Source organism: Carassius auratus, unplaced genomic scaffold (genome assembly GCF_003368295.1).
Source record: "Carassius auratus strain Wakin unplaced genomic scaffold, ASM336829v1 scaf_tig00215452, whole genome shotgun sequence".
In the NCBI taxonomy this organism is placed as follows: Eukaryota; Metazoa; Chordata; class Actinopteri; order Cypriniformes; family Cyprinidae; genus Carassius; species Carassius auratus.
The window spans coordinates 16,184-31,040 of NW_020528095.1; the positions used below are offsets into that span (position 1 = coordinate 16,184).

At 39.0% G+C, this 14,857-nt stretch overlaps 1 protein-coding gene and 10 long non-coding RNA genes across 12 annotated transcripts; all 11 read right to left on the minus strand.

The window, feature by feature from the left end:
- Positions 1-924: 924 nt before the first annotated feature.
- On the minus strand, positions 925-1,176 carry LOC113094847 (uncharacterized). Its single transcript, XR_003288182.1, has 3 exons — positions 1,155-1,176; positions 1,034-1,079; positions 925-944 (listed from the first exon to the last, which is right to left on the minus strand). It is a non-coding gene; the product is annotated as an uncharacterized LOC113094847 (long non-coding RNA).
- Positions 1,177-1,230: 54 nt separating this feature from the next.
- On the minus strand, positions 1,231-1,482 carry LOC113094848 (uncharacterized). The gene is made up of 3 exons (XR_003288183.1): positions 1,461-1,482; positions 1,340-1,385; positions 1,231-1,250 (listed from the first exon to the last, which is right to left on the minus strand). It is a non-coding gene; the product is annotated as an uncharacterized LOC113094848 (long non-coding RNA).
- Positions 1,483-1,536: 54 nt separating this feature from the next.
- Positions 1,537-1,788, minus strand: LOC113094855 (uncharacterized). Its single transcript, XR_003288190.1, has 3 exons — positions 1,767-1,788; positions 1,646-1,691; positions 1,537-1,556 (listed from the first exon to the last, which is right to left on the minus strand). It is a non-coding gene; the product is annotated as an uncharacterized LOC113094855 (long non-coding RNA).
- Positions 1,789-1,842: 54 nt separating this feature from the next.
- Positions 1,843-2,094, minus strand: LOC113094849 (uncharacterized). Its single transcript, XR_003288184.1, has 3 exons — positions 2,073-2,094; positions 1,952-1,997; positions 1,843-1,862 (listed from the first exon to the last, which is right to left on the minus strand). It is a non-coding gene; the product is annotated as an uncharacterized LOC113094849 (long non-coding RNA).
- A 54-nt stretch (positions 2,095-2,148) lies between these two features.
- On the minus strand, positions 2,149-2,400 carry LOC113094850 (uncharacterized). Its single transcript, XR_003288185.1, has 3 exons — positions 2,379-2,400; positions 2,258-2,303; positions 2,149-2,168 (listed from the first exon to the last, which is right to left on the minus strand). It is a non-coding gene; the product is annotated as an uncharacterized LOC113094850 (long non-coding RNA).
- Positions 2,401-2,454: 54 nt separating this feature from the next.
- LOC113094851 (uncharacterized) lies at positions 2,455-2,706 on the minus strand. Its single transcript, XR_003288186.1, has 3 exons — positions 2,685-2,706; positions 2,564-2,609; positions 2,455-2,474 (listed from the first exon to the last, which is right to left on the minus strand). It is a non-coding gene; the product is annotated as an uncharacterized LOC113094851 (long non-coding RNA).
- Positions 2,707-2,760: 54 nt separating this feature from the next.
- On the minus strand, positions 2,761-3,012 carry LOC113094852 (uncharacterized). Its single transcript, XR_003288187.1, has 3 exons — positions 2,991-3,012; positions 2,870-2,915; positions 2,761-2,780 (listed from the first exon to the last, which is right to left on the minus strand). It is a non-coding gene; the product is annotated as an uncharacterized LOC113094852 (long non-coding RNA).
- A 54-nt stretch (positions 3,013-3,066) lies between these two features.
- On the minus strand, positions 3,067-3,318 carry LOC113094853 (uncharacterized). The gene is made up of 3 exons (XR_003288188.1): positions 3,297-3,318; positions 3,176-3,221; positions 3,067-3,086 (listed from the first exon to the last, which is right to left on the minus strand). It is a non-coding gene; the product is annotated as an uncharacterized LOC113094853 (long non-coding RNA).
- A 54-nt stretch (positions 3,319-3,372) lies between these two features.
- Positions 3,373-3,624, minus strand: LOC113094854 (uncharacterized). The gene is made up of 3 exons (XR_003288189.1): positions 3,603-3,624; positions 3,482-3,527; positions 3,373-3,392 (listed from the first exon to the last, which is right to left on the minus strand). It is a non-coding gene; the product is annotated as an uncharacterized LOC113094854 (long non-coding RNA).
- Positions 3,625-3,643: 19 nt separating this feature from the next.
- LOC113094846 (uncharacterized) lies at positions 3,644-4,588 on the minus strand. 2 transcript variants are annotated; one of them, XR_003288181.1, is made up of 5 exons: positions 4,521-4,588; positions 4,094-4,139; positions 3,909-4,004; positions 3,788-3,833; positions 3,644-3,698 (listed from the first exon to the last, which is right to left on the minus strand). It is a non-coding gene; the product is annotated as an uncharacterized LOC113094846 (long non-coding RNA). The 2 variants fall into 2 exon arrangements; XR_003288180.1 differs by lacking the exon at positions 4,521-4,588 and adding an exon at positions 4,215-4,279 and having other exon boundaries at positions 3,646-3,698.
- A 1,679-nt stretch (positions 4,589-6,267) lies between these two features.
- LOC113094857 (uncharacterized) lies at positions 6,268-14,608 on the minus strand. The gene has a single exon (XM_026260476.1). It carries the CDS (start codon positions 14,550-14,552, stop codon positions 6,354-6,356), a length of 8,199 nt encoding a protein of 2,732 aa, XP_026116261.1. The 5' UTR covers positions 14,553-14,608; the 3' UTR covers positions 6,268-6,353.
- Between the last annotated feature and the right edge of the window lie 249 nt (positions 14,609-14,857).

Below are 14,857 nucleotides of genomic sequence, written 5' to 3' on the forward strand. Positions count from 1 at the left end.
GTTTCTTTCAATTCCAGATTTCATAGTACAAATGAAATAACCTGAATGCAAAGAAAATGACTACTATATCATTTTATCCATTATCATGTGTTCTCTATGTAACACCGTGTGATATGAATTGTGCTCGGAGATGTCAAATAATATATATTAAACAAATTCTACATAAAATTAAATGTAGATGAGTAAACAAAAAAAAAAGGACATTGAAAGACTACATTAAAGTTTATGAAAGCAAGGACAAAAGTATATTCTAATTCATCATGTATTTATTGTTCTTTACAAACAATTTACATTGAAAATATTGTGCCTTAAAACCCCAGTGAGCAAGCCAGAAGGCAACAGTGGCAAGGAAAAACTCCCTAAATTAGTGAAGAGGATCATCAGCAGAGAGGTATAGGGAGAAACCTTGGGAGGAACCAGGCTCAGCAGGGGCAAGCCATCCTCCTTTGGCTGGCATCTAAGTTTGCTGTACATAGGCCAAATATAATACAAGCCATCCATCCAACATTTCATATAGAATTGTGTTACTTTTGTGGTTATGCATTTGTGATATCTTTGACTATTGACTGCCTGCATCGGTTTAGAGTTTTGCCGGGACATTTTCTGAAGATACTTGAACAATGATTTTGTATTCACTGTAAGAAAGGGAAGCAGAAAAGTTAAGTCAAATTAGTATCAACTTCTGGTTGTGTGCCTCTTCATAAAAACAGTTCATGGAGTGGAGAATCATAATGGATAAGGTGCAAGTTTGAAGTGTAACGCATTGCACAAACCTGAAAATGTATCAACAGGTGAAAGACTGCTTTAAGAAATGAATCAATTGGACTATTGCAGATCTATGAATTTACCTTTTGATTGGTTATGTGCCTCTTCATAAAAACAGTTCATGGAGCGGAGAATCATAATGGATAAGGCGGAAGTTTGAAGTGTAACATTGCAGAAATCTGAAAATACAGTCATGGAACATTAACTGATTGATAGTGTTTACACAACTGAAACATTGTACAGCTGTCTATGTTAGTTGCACACTCACCTTTTTGGAGTAGTGGACCGTAGATATTGGGTTTTCATGCACAAACCTGAAAATGTATCAACAGGTGAAAGACTGCTTTAAGAAATGAATCAATTGGACTATTGCAGATCTATGAATTTACCTTTTGATTGGTTATGTGCCTCTTCATAAAAACAGTTCATGGAGCGGAGAATCATAATGGATAAGGCGGAAGTTTGAAGTGTAACATTGCAGAAATCTGAAAATACAGTCATGGAACATTAACTGATTGATAGTGTTTACACAACGGAAACATTGTACAGCTGTCTATGTTAGTTGCACACTCACCTTTTTGGAGTAGTGGACCGTAGATATTGGGTTTTCATGCACAAACCTGAAAATGTATCAACAGGTGAAAGACTGCTTTAAGAAATGAATCAATTGGACTATTGCAGATCTATGAATTTACCTTTTGATTGGTTATGTGCCTCTTCATAAAAACAGTTCATGGAGCGGAGAATCATAATGGATAAGGCGGAAGTTTGAAGTGTAACATTGCAGAAATCTGAAAATACAGTCATGGAACATTAACTGATTGATAGTGTTTACACAACTGAAACATTGTACAGCTGTCTATGTTAGTTGCACACTCACCATTTTGGAGTAGTGGACCGTAGATATTGGGTTTTCATGCACAAACCTGAAAATGTATCAACAGGTGAAAGACTGCTTTAAGAAATGAATCAATTGGACTATTGCAGATCTATGAATTTACCTTTTGATTGGTTATGTGCCTCTTCATAAAAACAGTTCATGGAGCGGAGAATCATAATGGATAAGGCGGAAGTTTGAAGTGTAACATTGCAGAAATCTGAAAATACAGTCATGGAACATTAACTGATTGATAGTGTTTACACAACTGAAACATTGTACAGCTGTCTATGTTAGTTGCACACTCACCTTTTTGGAGTAGTGGACCGTAGATATTGGGTTTTCATGCACAAACCTGAAAATGTATCAACAGGTGAAAGACTGCTTTAAGAAATGAATCAATTGGACTATTGCAGATCTATGAATTTACCTTTTGATTGGTTATGTGCCTCTTCATAAAAACAGTTCATGGAGCGGAGAATCATAATGGATAAGGCGGAAGTTTGAAGTGTAACATTGCAGAAATCTGAAAATACAGTCATGGAACATTAACTGATTGATAGTGTTTACACAACTGAAACATTGTACAGCTGTCTATGTTAGTTGCACACTCACCTTTTTGGAGTAGTGGACCGTAGATATTGGGTTTTCATGCACAAACCTGAAAATGTATCAACAGGTGAAAGACTGCTTTAAGAAATGAATCAATTGGACTATTGCAGATCTATGAATTTACCTTTTGATTGGTTATGTGCCTCTTCATAAAAACAGTTCATGGAGCGGAGAATCATAATGGATAAGGCGGAAGTTTGAAGTGTAACATTGCAGAAATCTGAAAATACAGTCATGGAACATTAACTGATTGATAGTGTTTACACAACTGAAACATTGTACAGCTGTCTATGTTAGTTGCACACTCACCTTTTTGGAGTAGTGGACCGTAGATATTGGGTTTTCATGCACAAACCTGAAAATGTATCAACAGGTGAAAGACTGCTTTAAGAAATGAATCAATTGGACTATTGCAGATCTATGAATTTACCTTTTGATTGGTTATGTGCCTCTTCATAAAAACAGTTCATGGAGCGGAGAATCATAATGGATAAGGCGGAAGTTTGAAGTGTAACATTGCAGAAATCTGAAAATACAGTCATGGAACATTAACTGATTGATAGTGTTTACACAACTGAAACATTGTACAGCTGTCTATGTTAGTTGCACACTCACCTTTTTGGAGTAGTGGACCGTAGATATTGGGTTTTCATGCACAAACCTGAAAATGTATCAACAGGTGAAAGACTGCTTTAAGAAATGAATCAATTGGACTATTGCAGATCTATGAATTTACCTTTTGATTGGTTATGTGCCTCTTCATAAAAACAGTTCATGGAGCGGAGAATCATAATGGATAAGGCGGAAGTTTGAAGTGTAACATTGCAGAAATCTGAAAATACAGTCATGGAACATTAACTGATTGATAGTGTTTACACAACTGAAACATTGTACAGCTGTCTATGTTAGTTGCACACTCACCTTTTTGGAGTAGTGGACCGTAGATATTGGGTTTTCATGCACAAACCTGAAAATGTATCAACAGGTGAAAGACTGCTTTAAGAAATGAATCAATTGGACTATTGCAGATCTATGAATTTACCTTTTGATTGGTTATGTGCCTCTTCATAAAAACAGTTCATGGAGCGGAGAATCATAATGGATAAGGCGGAAGTTTGAAGTGTAACATTGCAGAAATCTGAAAATACAGTCATGGAACATTAACTGATTGATAGTGTTTACACAACTGAAACATTGTACAGCTGTCTATGTTAGTTGCACACTCACCTTTTTGGAGTAGTGGACCGTAGATATTGGGTTTTCATGCACAAACCTGAAAATGTATCAACAGGTGAAAGACTGCTTTAAGAAATGAATCAATTGGACTATTGCAGATCTATGAATTTACCTTTTGATTGGTTATGTGCCTCTTCATAAAAACAGTTCATGGAGCGGAGAATCATAATGGATAAGGCGGAAGTTTGAAGTGTAACATTGCAGAAATCTGAAAATACAGTCATGGAACATTAACTGATTGATAGTGTTTACACAACTGAAACATTGTACAGCTGTCTATGTTAGTTGCACACTCACCTTTTTGGAGTAGTGGACCGTAGATATTGGGTTTTCATGCACAAACCTGAAAATGTATCAACAGGTGAAAGACTGCTTTAAGAAATGAATCAATTGGACTATTGCAGATCTATGAATTTACCTTTTGATTGGTTATGTGCCTCTTCATAAAAACAGTTCAGGAAGCGGAGAATCATAATGGATAAGGCGGAAGTTTGAAGTGTAACATTGCAGAAATCTGAAAATACAGTCATGGAACATTAACTGATTGATAGTGTTTACACAACTGAAACATTGTACAGCTGTCTATGTTAGTTGCACACTCACCTTTTTGGAGTAGTGGACCGTAGATATTGGGTTTTCATGCACAAACCTGAAAATGTATCAACAGGTGAAAGACTGCTTTAAGAAATGAATCAATTGGACTATTGCAGATCTATGAATTTACCTTTTGATTGGTTATGTGCCTCTTCATAAAAACAGTTCATGGAGCGGAGAATCATAATGGATAAGGCGGAAGTTTGAAGTGTAACATTGCAGAAATCTGAAAATACAGTCATGGAACATTAACTGATTGATAGTGTTTACACAACTGAAACATTGTACAGCTGTCTATGTTAGTTGCACACTCACCTTTTTGGAGTAGTGGACCGTAGATATTGGGTTTTCATGCACAAACCTGAAAATGTATCAACAGGTGAAAGACTGCTTTAAGAAATGAATCAATTGGACTATTGCAGATCTATGAATTTACCTTTTGATTGGCTGTGTGCCTCTTCATAAAAACAGTTCATGGAGCGGAGAATCATAATGGATAAGGTGGAAGTTTGAAGTGTAACATTGCAGAAATCTGAAAATACAGTCATGGAACATTAACTGATTGATAGTGTTTACACAACTGAAACATTGTACAGCTGTCTATGTTAGTTGCACACTCACCTTTTTGGAGTAGTGGACCGTAGATATTGGGTTTTCATGCACAAACCTGAAAATGTATCAACAGGTGAAAGACTGCTTTAAGAAATGAGTCAATTTGAGTATTGCAGATATATTAATTTACCTTTTGATTGGTTGTGTGCCTCTTCATAAAAACAGTTCATTGGGTGGAGAGTCATATTGGACAAGGAAGTTTGATGTGTAGTAAATTGCAGAAATCTGAAAATGCATTCATGGAAAATTAACTTCTTGATAATTAAAGTGTTTGCACAACAAAAACCATTTAGCAATCTGTACACTCACCTTTTGGGAGTAGTGGACAGGAGATATTGGGTTTTGATGCACAAACCTGAAAATGTATCAACGGGAGAAAGACTGCTTTAAGAAAAGGTTCAATTCGAGTATTGCAGATATATGAATTTACCTTTTGATTGGTTGTGTGCTTCTTCATAAACACAGTTCATGGAGTGGAGAATCATAATGGATAAGGCGGAAGTTTGAAGTTTAACATATTGCAGAAATCTGAAAATACAGACATGGAACATTAACTGATTGATAAAGTGTTTGCACATCTGATACATTTAGTGAAATATGTAGACATCTGCACACTTACCTTTGACAGTAGTTAGTGAGACTTGATGCACAAACCTGAAAATATATAGCTATTAGGTGAAACAGTGCCTGAACAAATGAATCAGTTTTATTCTGACACTACTACATTTACATTTTCATTAGTTGTTTTCTTCCGTAAGAAAGTTACTGAGGTACATAATTATGTGTTGGATGGAGTACAGAATCTCTTGTATGGGAGAAATTCTGACGTGTGCATTTCATACGTCTAAAAAGATGACTTGCAGATGTGCTTGCATATAGTTGATTAATTTAACCATGCCTTTATTCTGCTTGTGTAATCATGCACAACTGAGTCTACTTACCAATTTTGTGTTGTTCTATTGACTTAATTGTGATATTAGGAGACAAATGGATGGATGCAGGCAGTCTTTGTGGATGCTTCCTATAATGTTTGGAAGCATCCATTATGATTTGGATGGCTTAGAATGACTGAAATTAGATTATGGATTAAATGTCAGTTAAAAATAAATCTCTCAAAACTGAGAATTTAAGCAGAATTAAAATAATAATAATAATAATAATAATAAAGCATTAAGATGAATACAAAGTAAATACTACAGTTACCTTGGCTGGGTGAAGCTTACTAGCTCAAGAAAGAAGAGCAATTATGGGAGATGTTGGATTGAAAATGATGATCACTTGTTTGAATTACAGACTGGATTAACTGGACTCTGACCATGTTAGAATCTCAGGATAGCGCTCATATCGTATGGACACAAAAACAGAACAGACAATACAGTGATACAATTCTCATTTCAGAGTAAGTAAATGGATTACCTTCAGATAATACTTCAATCATAACATGGAACAGCTGTACATATTCAACTGATGGATCATTATAAGAGCTATTAATTTAGATTTAGATAAACTTAGAACATACCGTCTCCAGTTGTACACTTGCCCTGCAGTTGTATGCCAGTTGGAAGCTCAGGATGAACATAGAACAAGTAAGAGCACAGACAAGAAAAAAATAATGCAGGTTATACAGATTTCAGTACATAATCACACACATTAATTTTTACCTCAGTGAAATAAGGACTGCTTGGTGGTAACTGTAATATGTTTGCACAATTTCAACAGAGACATTTTCTGCATCTTTAACATAGACATGGTCTATCAGTGTACCTTTTTCAGTGGTAGGGTGTTGCACATGTTGACTGTATCCATGTAGTTCCATTAGTGTACCAATTGTAGATGATGTCAAGATGTCCTCATTGAAGTCTCCCATAATCACTTTCTTTCCTGACTGTTTCTCCAGCTCATCAATAACATGCAACATATTTTGTCGAAACAGATTAAGTGGATATGAATTAGGTCTGTACAGCAAAGCAGCATTCAAACTTAGATGTGGAACTGCAAAGTATAGACATTCCAAGTTACAAGGTTCCGGAACCCTGACATTAAAATGAATGCTTTCACAACAGAATAGTCCAACTCCACCTCCTCTTTGTTGTTTTAAATCAGTGAAAAGTGGAGTACTGTTGTCATAACATTTAGCTCTTGGATTGTTCTTAAAAACAAATTCTGGAATCTGTACTTGGTCTTCAACTTTTAGCCACGTTTCAGTTAAACAGATGCAATCTGCATTCATTATCTGTCTGTGAACTTGAAGATCTTGAACATGAGCTCGAAGACTTTGTACATTATGAAGAGCAATTGTAAACACGCCAGGTGTCTTTACAAAACTGTAATTTTCTAAAGCAAGTCGGGGCATGTTTTTCATAGCGGAGTCAATTTTCTCATTACAATATATGACAGAGTCTTTGAAGTTATTAATTATTAGTCCATCAAGGGTTCTCACACGACTCAGTGCAACGTATGCTTGTCCCGGAGAAAATACCTTGTCAAGTGAGACGACCGCTTGATCTACTGTGAGTCCTTGCACTTTATGAACGGTGCATGCCCATGCCAATTTAAGTGGAAACTGACGTCTTAAACCACCATCGTTTGAGACTTGATCTTCTTCCACTTCAATAACAGTCGAATTTGGAGAAAATTTCTGTCGCAGCTTCGATCTCTGAACTTTACCAACATTTGGATCATCAAATTCAACATGGATAGCTGATGGGAAGTCATCATCTTCATCATCATCACGTCTTTGTTTTCTGCTTATGTGGACAACTGTGCCACAGGCTCCATTGACAAGTCCATCAGAAACATCAACATTTTTCCTAAGCATTACTCTGGCACCAACACCCAAGGAAACACATTTTTCCAAACAAGAGTTGAAAACTTTTGCATGAAATCCAACTTTCCTTTCTATTCTTCCAGTTTGTGGATTTCTAGCAAAGTCTCTAGCGTGAATAGTGATTGCCTCAGGACAACGCTCATTAAGTTTCTGTATATTGTACTCATCAACCTGAGCATTTGTAGGGAATATATGAATAGCATCACATTCTTCACCAGTTTCACGTTGCTTCAACATGTTCATGTCATTTGGGCTTAGAGTTTCGTTCTTTTTATGAACTCTCAGACGATTTAACATTTCAGCAAAAGATGCATCTTGTTGCCTGACAACTTGTGTTAGTTCAGCAATTTCAAAGTTGGTATCCCAAAGATTCACTCCTTTTGGATCAACGTACAGGGGAATTCCCTTGACTGGCGGTAGCTGATAAAAATCACCAACACAGACCAAACTGACTCTTCCAAAAATTGAGTAGTCACCAGTTTGCTTAATTTGTCTCAATCTACCATGAACATAAGACAAAAGGTGATGGTCAACCATAGACACCTCATCAATGATCAGAATCTGCAAACCTCCAAGTTTTGCACGCAGTGAATTGATTTTGTCATCACTTAGGGGCTGATATGGCAGTTTGACATTGGCACCTATGGAAAAGGTATTATGGATTGTAGAAGCACCAATTTGAAAACTGGCCACTCCGGTTGACGCAGTTAAAATCACACTTCTATCATCAGGGTTTTCGGACAGCTGAGATAAAAGTCTGGAAGATTCATAGTAGATCGCTTTGATTAAATGACTCTTGCCTGTGCCTGCTCCACCAGTGACAAACAAGTGAAATGGTTCAGGGTTTTCACCAAGAAGTTTCTCTAAACACCATTTCCGTACTTTGTAAAAGATTGCACATTGTTGTGCATTTAATGATCGCAGTAAACATAATGCTTCTTCTCTAGAAATTCCAGCCTGATTGGTTTCAATACTGTATGGAGTTCGAGGGTTCGTTACAAGATCTGGAATAGAACACTCAGAATCATCTTCATCAGGAATTGTATTACTCTTCCTTAGTTCTAAGCATTCGTGACGTTCCTTTTCAGTTTCAGGACATAACGCAGCCCAAGCATCTTCCAAATCAACACCTTGCTCCAAAAGCTGTTGAGCTCGATCAATTTTGTCACTTTCCTTTTCAAAGAGTGCTCGATTAGCATCAACAATACATTTGACTTGCGTTACATTTCTCCCACATTTCACAGCACCACTGTTGTAGAATTCCTCATAAGTGGTAAAACTCTCAGGCTTGAGCTGACAATCTTCATAATGTGGCAAGAAAAGTTGCAACAATGAATGAAAGTACTTTTCTGGATCTTTTTTGGGAGAAAATCTCGGATATCGAACAACAGCAGGGTCAGTTCGAGTTCTCTTCATCATATAACCACAGTCGTTGTTAAGCTTGATCACCTTGTCTTCAGAAGACTTTTTTTGTGAAGAAACCTCCGATTTTGACAAGATCCTGTTTTCAGAGCAAAAACTTGCAAGACATTGGGTCTCAAACTCTTCCGTGTTTGGCCTATTCTTGTATCGGTCAACCAGACTAGTCATCCAAAAGCTAGCTTCTTCACCAGACTGATCAACTTTGTTTTTGATGACACGAAGAGGCAAACTCATCTTTACAGGATTCAATCCAATTGGAATAAACTGGACTTTACGAGAACATTCCTTCAAGTGCATACCGGTCAGACGATACACAGCCTCTTGAGCAGAAACTTCTCTGTTGTGAAGATATACACTACCAAGCATCTTCAGTGATGATCTCGCTTCAAGGTTTCCATTCATGGCTTCGTTTTGCGCACGTTGCAGCAACAATCCCATTTCTTGTTCTGCTTTTGTGATGTAACTGATAATGTAAACCACTACAGAGTAAGCATCAGTGACGTACTGGATATCCATGTTGCCTTGCCAGGCACGCAGTAAATGTTTATTATACTGGTTCACCCAGACGTCTTTTGGACTTCTTTTCAAGACAACGGATTTCTTTTTGGAACACTGTGCATACACTTTCTCAAAGAGAGCTTGGTTAATACCAATGGATTCAAAAAATGCATCAGTTGACTCATAATCCATATCAGAAGCTGTTAAAGCCTTTTTCACTTTTTCTAAAACTGTACGTGCAGTATCTTTTCCGTCACCACTTTTCAAATCGTCTCGACTACCACCTCTTGTAATAAAGGTACGGCTTGATGGGGGTCGTGGAAAATTAAATCTGCAAACTGTTTTTTTCTTACGACACGTCTTTGAATGTCTGACACTGTGCTTCTGAACACCGTTGACAATCTCAAACAGTTCGGTTTCATCCTCGCTTGGGGTCTCACAAGTGATGTAATGATCAATGAAACTAGCAACCAAACCATCGTTTTCTTCATTGTCTTCATTTAACGTTGGGGCATTTTCAACCCAAAACAGACAGTGAACATGAGGAGATCCACGCTGTTGAAACTCTATACGATAAAAGTAATCTACTATCTTGCCGATCGGTTGAGCTGAAGACATGATTACATCTCTCAGAAAACAATGCCATCTATGATCAAACATTCTTGCAGCAGTCACTGGGTTTCGTCTAATCAATCCACATTTTTCAGACCAGTCAAGTTCATCTGCTTTCAGATTTTTCCCTTCTTGTTTGATTATGGTACTAATCATTTCTGGCCATCTGAGATCCGCAGAACTAAAGGATGCAAAGAAAGTCGGAATACCTAGCTGTCGTACAAGTGCAAAAAGGTCCTTTTGAGTAGACTGCCAATATGGAGGTGTTCCACGGATTGGTCTCAAAAACTTGTATCCTTCATCAAAACTCAAGATTTTAGATAACGAGTCTGGATTCGTTAGCACATCTGATGTCACTTCGGTCAACAAACTCCTCTCAGATCCTTTGCGCAAAGCAATTGAAACATTGGATACAACTTGATCAATCTCAGACAGATACTGTGCATAGAAAATGAAGTCTGTGCTTCGTGCAAAACGTCCATCCGCATTGAGGATTCTTGCATTCAAGTATCTCGACAATGTTATTTTTACCTCCCTCTTATCATGAAATGTCGGACCACCAGTTGGATACAGAACAGGGAAACATTTTGCTTCGTTAGACCTATCGGATAACAAACTAACAGGACTGTTACCTTCAGCAGGTGCCAGATTTAATACATCCTGGAAATGCTGATCAATTACTTCTGAACCGATGTCCACAGGTTGCAATGACGTATCTGACAAAAGACCACTTTGCTCTTTGATGTAGGTAAGGTCTTCCTCTTGCTGTTCATCAAGGTTATTTTCGTCATCAATCTTTTCAACTACATCTTGTTGCTCCATTTCATCTACAACATTTTCTTCTGGTTCATTCAAAGAGTTGATCCACTGCCGATTAATCTCCACATCACTGAACCACTTATTGAACTGGATTAAATATTTCAGAGCATTTCGAACACGATCAGTGTGTACATACTTATACTCATAATGCCCTTTGTAGGTTAACTTGCGTTTCAGTTTGATCCTTATCATCTTGTCGTCACATTCATTTCGTGGAAGGATATTGGACACATCTGTGGCATTTACTGGGACGCACACTACAGGACCATGGCATCCATGTTGTTTACCACGAGGAAGACACAGTAATTTCATAAAAGGAATGTTACGTGCAATGAGATGTTGTTCCAAAGAGTTGAGGCATTTCAGTTGATTTGGAACATCCACCAAATGCATGTTGTTTGCAACGCTCTCTTCGGGCAGTTGTCCACAAAGGATTTTTCGATGGCACGTAAGACAGATCCATAATTTGCATCCTGAGGAATGAGCAGAAGATCCTTCACACTTTTGATCACATACATGAACATACCTGGTTGTGATGCATCTTCTCCCCAAAGCAGCAACTTTTACACCTTTGTCTTCATAACATTGTCTTCTACATTCAACAACCTGCTTTCTGAAAAGCAAACGGTGACAAACACAGCACACAAACTCTGGACCACTGTTAATTTCTTGTCTAAAATGATCAATAGCAACATCAATGTCTTGTCGTTCCTTCTTTTTTGCATACCTTTCACAACCTTTTTGTATTGTATGTGCACGGAAGTTCACATCTTTATGGTATTTCATCACAGAATACTCACGCACTGTTCTTTTGAAGGCCAGGTTTTGCAGATATTTTTTCTTTGAATACTCGCATACATTTGCCTGAAAAGATACATTATATTTATATTTCAATCGAGAATACTGGCAAACACGCTTTTGGAACTGAACATTACTCAAGTACTTGACCTTAGAACGTTCACACTTTGATAAACGAACATCAACATTTTTTTTATATTCATCACGAAGAATTCCTTTTTTTCTCTCTCGGTAATATCCATCTCTACTATATTTTGTTTTGGCAGACTCAATTTTTTTCCCCCTGTAAATGGGGTCATGACAATATTTTGCTTTGGCATACTCAATTTTTTTCCCCCTGTAAACCATGTCATCACAATATTTTGTTTTGGCATACTCAATTTTTTTCCCCCTGTAAACCATGTCATCACAATATTTTGTTTTGGCATGCTCAATTTTGTTCTGTTTGTATTCAGGATCTTTACCATACTTTGACTTCTCGTACTTCAGCTTTTTTTGTCTGTACTCACGGTCGTTGCGATATCTCTCTCGATGCCTTTTGGTGGGACAACATTCTGCAGCATCGCTTACCTTTCTCTTACGCAGACATGGCTTGCTGACCTCATTTGACACCGCATTTCCACATGCTCCTGCACAAACAGCATCTCGATCTCTGTGCTTAACACATGTCACAACTTCATAATGATTACGGTTACAGTGTTTCAGATAAATTGCATTCTGAGTGGATACCTCTCCGGTAGGTTTGTGTGCATTCCATCGGCTGTCATTAAAAGTCATTATGGTGGTTTTGAAAAGATCGGCCGCAACAAATATGTCAATTTCGGTTACCCATGAGCCAGAATAAAACATTCTAGATCGTGTCAGATAATCCTCTGCTGAAGAATACTCACTTCTCACATACCTCTCAAACAGCGGAGTATTCATCTTCAGATGTTTCACAACTGCACGGCGAACCTTTAAGTGTTTCTCCTCACTTCCACATATCACATGTGCCAATGATCTGAAAAAACAGTTGCCGTCTGGTTTAATGGTCTTTGTCTGACACGGAGCTGATATGGGACCAAAGTTTATGACATTATGGTCACTGTTATCATTGGACATTTGTATGAGCTCACATAAAGCTTGCTTATCATTATGTGTTAAGGGAGAAAAAAAGACATCTGGAACAGAAACAGTAGTAATCATCAGGTCATCGGTTACAACGGTTTCAGCGTGTGATTTTGTACCTTGTTTACCTGACAGCTCAATGTGCTTTTCTTTCCTCAATCTTTTACCTTTACTTGGCAACACATTAGAGGCTGTCTGTGTTGGAAGGTTAGGGTTTCTCACATCTGCAGCTTCATCCACAGGTACCAGATAATCAGGGGTCTTTGGCTCAGTCTTCACAGATTCACGTACCTTTGGTGTGCGTTTTAAGACGTCACTGTAGAGGGCTTTACCGGAAGAGCATGGTAAACTGCTGCTGCCTGCTTCTTGCAGCGGATCAGACACTTCTGCATCTGCATGAACCAAAACTCCAGTTATCTCAAATGGTGGCTCGGGTTGCCCAAACAACTGTGCCATGTCATTGATATAGTTGTACAGAGACTCTATGGTACTGTGATAGACTACACAACTTGTGTCTGTCCTGATGGCATGAGAGTCAACGACTGCATACCATGACCCCTGCTTAATAACTGCAGATGTGTTGGCACAAATGGTCAACAAGAAAGCATCAGCACTCAGTAGAGTTTGCTGAAGGGCTACATCAAGTGGCATGGCTACAGTGCTTATGGCATGGTCATACTCGTGGTACTCATTGACATTAACAAAACCAGTCAGAGACGGAGTGTACTCAATGGAAAATGTAGTATTAGCCAACACGTGTCTCCTCGGTAATTCATGGACTGCAATGTAATTCCTACCCTTGACTTCTCGGTCTTTTATGTTACCATGTTTTCTTAGAGACTCGTAAAGACGTGTTCCTTCAACCAAGACACCGTCCAGATCTTGTGTAGTCCATGTCAGCACATTCTTCAGCTTGCTTTTCAACACTGCCGTGAGACCGATGGCTCCACACTGCCTGTTGCGTGAATCTCCAAAGCGGGCATCAGCTTGATCAAAAGATCCTCTTAGCATGGATTTCTGGGGAAAATCAGAACAAACACCCAAAGCACTTTCATGGCAAATTGCAGGAATGTTTTGTTCAGATAGCATGGGTTTTGATTTGCTTTTCATTGGGTACCTCATCTGGGGTCGACCGAGCTTGCCTGAGTCTACTTGAAAATCACATGTCCTTACCTCAGTCTTGACTGATTCACATACCTTGGAAGGGCGTTTTACAACTTCACTGTAAAGGGCTTTACCGGAAGACCGTGGAAAACTGCTGCCAACTGCTTGACCAAGAGAACCTTTCTGCACTGATTGCTGTGGAAAATCACAATATGCAGGTAAAGTATTCACAGAAATTTCATGTATATTTGTAAGCACTTTTTCTTTTTTTTCTGAGTTTTCAAGGGTTTTCAAGGGTTTGCAAGGGTTTTCAAGGGTTTTCAAGGGTTTGCAAGGGTTTTCAAGGGTTTTCAAAGGTTTGCAAGGGTTTTCAAGGGTTTTCAAGGGTTTGCAAGGGTTTTCAAGGGTTTTCAAGGGTTTGCAAGGGTTTTCAAGGGTTTTCAAGGGTTTGCAAGGGTTTTCAAGGGTTTGCTTAGGTGACAGATGCAAGTTTGCAAGGTTTACTGATGCATTTACTGATGCGAGTTTGCAAGGGTTTTCAATGCTGCCAGCTTTTGGTGACAACAATGCATCATTTTTTTTAAGAGGATTCAGCGTAACCTCTGTATTTGCACATCTCTGAGCATAAAGACGTTTGGCTATCGTCGCCCTCTTCTTCGGTCGCGGCATGCCGACTCTCTGCCGCCGACTCTCTGCCGCCGACTCTCTGCCGCCGACTCTCTGCCGCCGACTCTCTGCCGCCGACTCTCTGCCCGACTCTGCCCGACTCTCTGCCGCCGACTCTCTGCCGCCGACTCTCTGCCGCCGACTCTCTGCCGCCGACTCTCTGCCGCCGACTCTCTGCCGCCGACTCTCTGCCGCCGACTCTCTGCCGCCGACTCTCTGCCGCCGACTCTCTGCCGCCGACTCTCTGCCGCCGACTCTCTGCCGCCGACTCTCTGCCGCCGACTCTCTGCCGCCGACTCTCTGCCGCC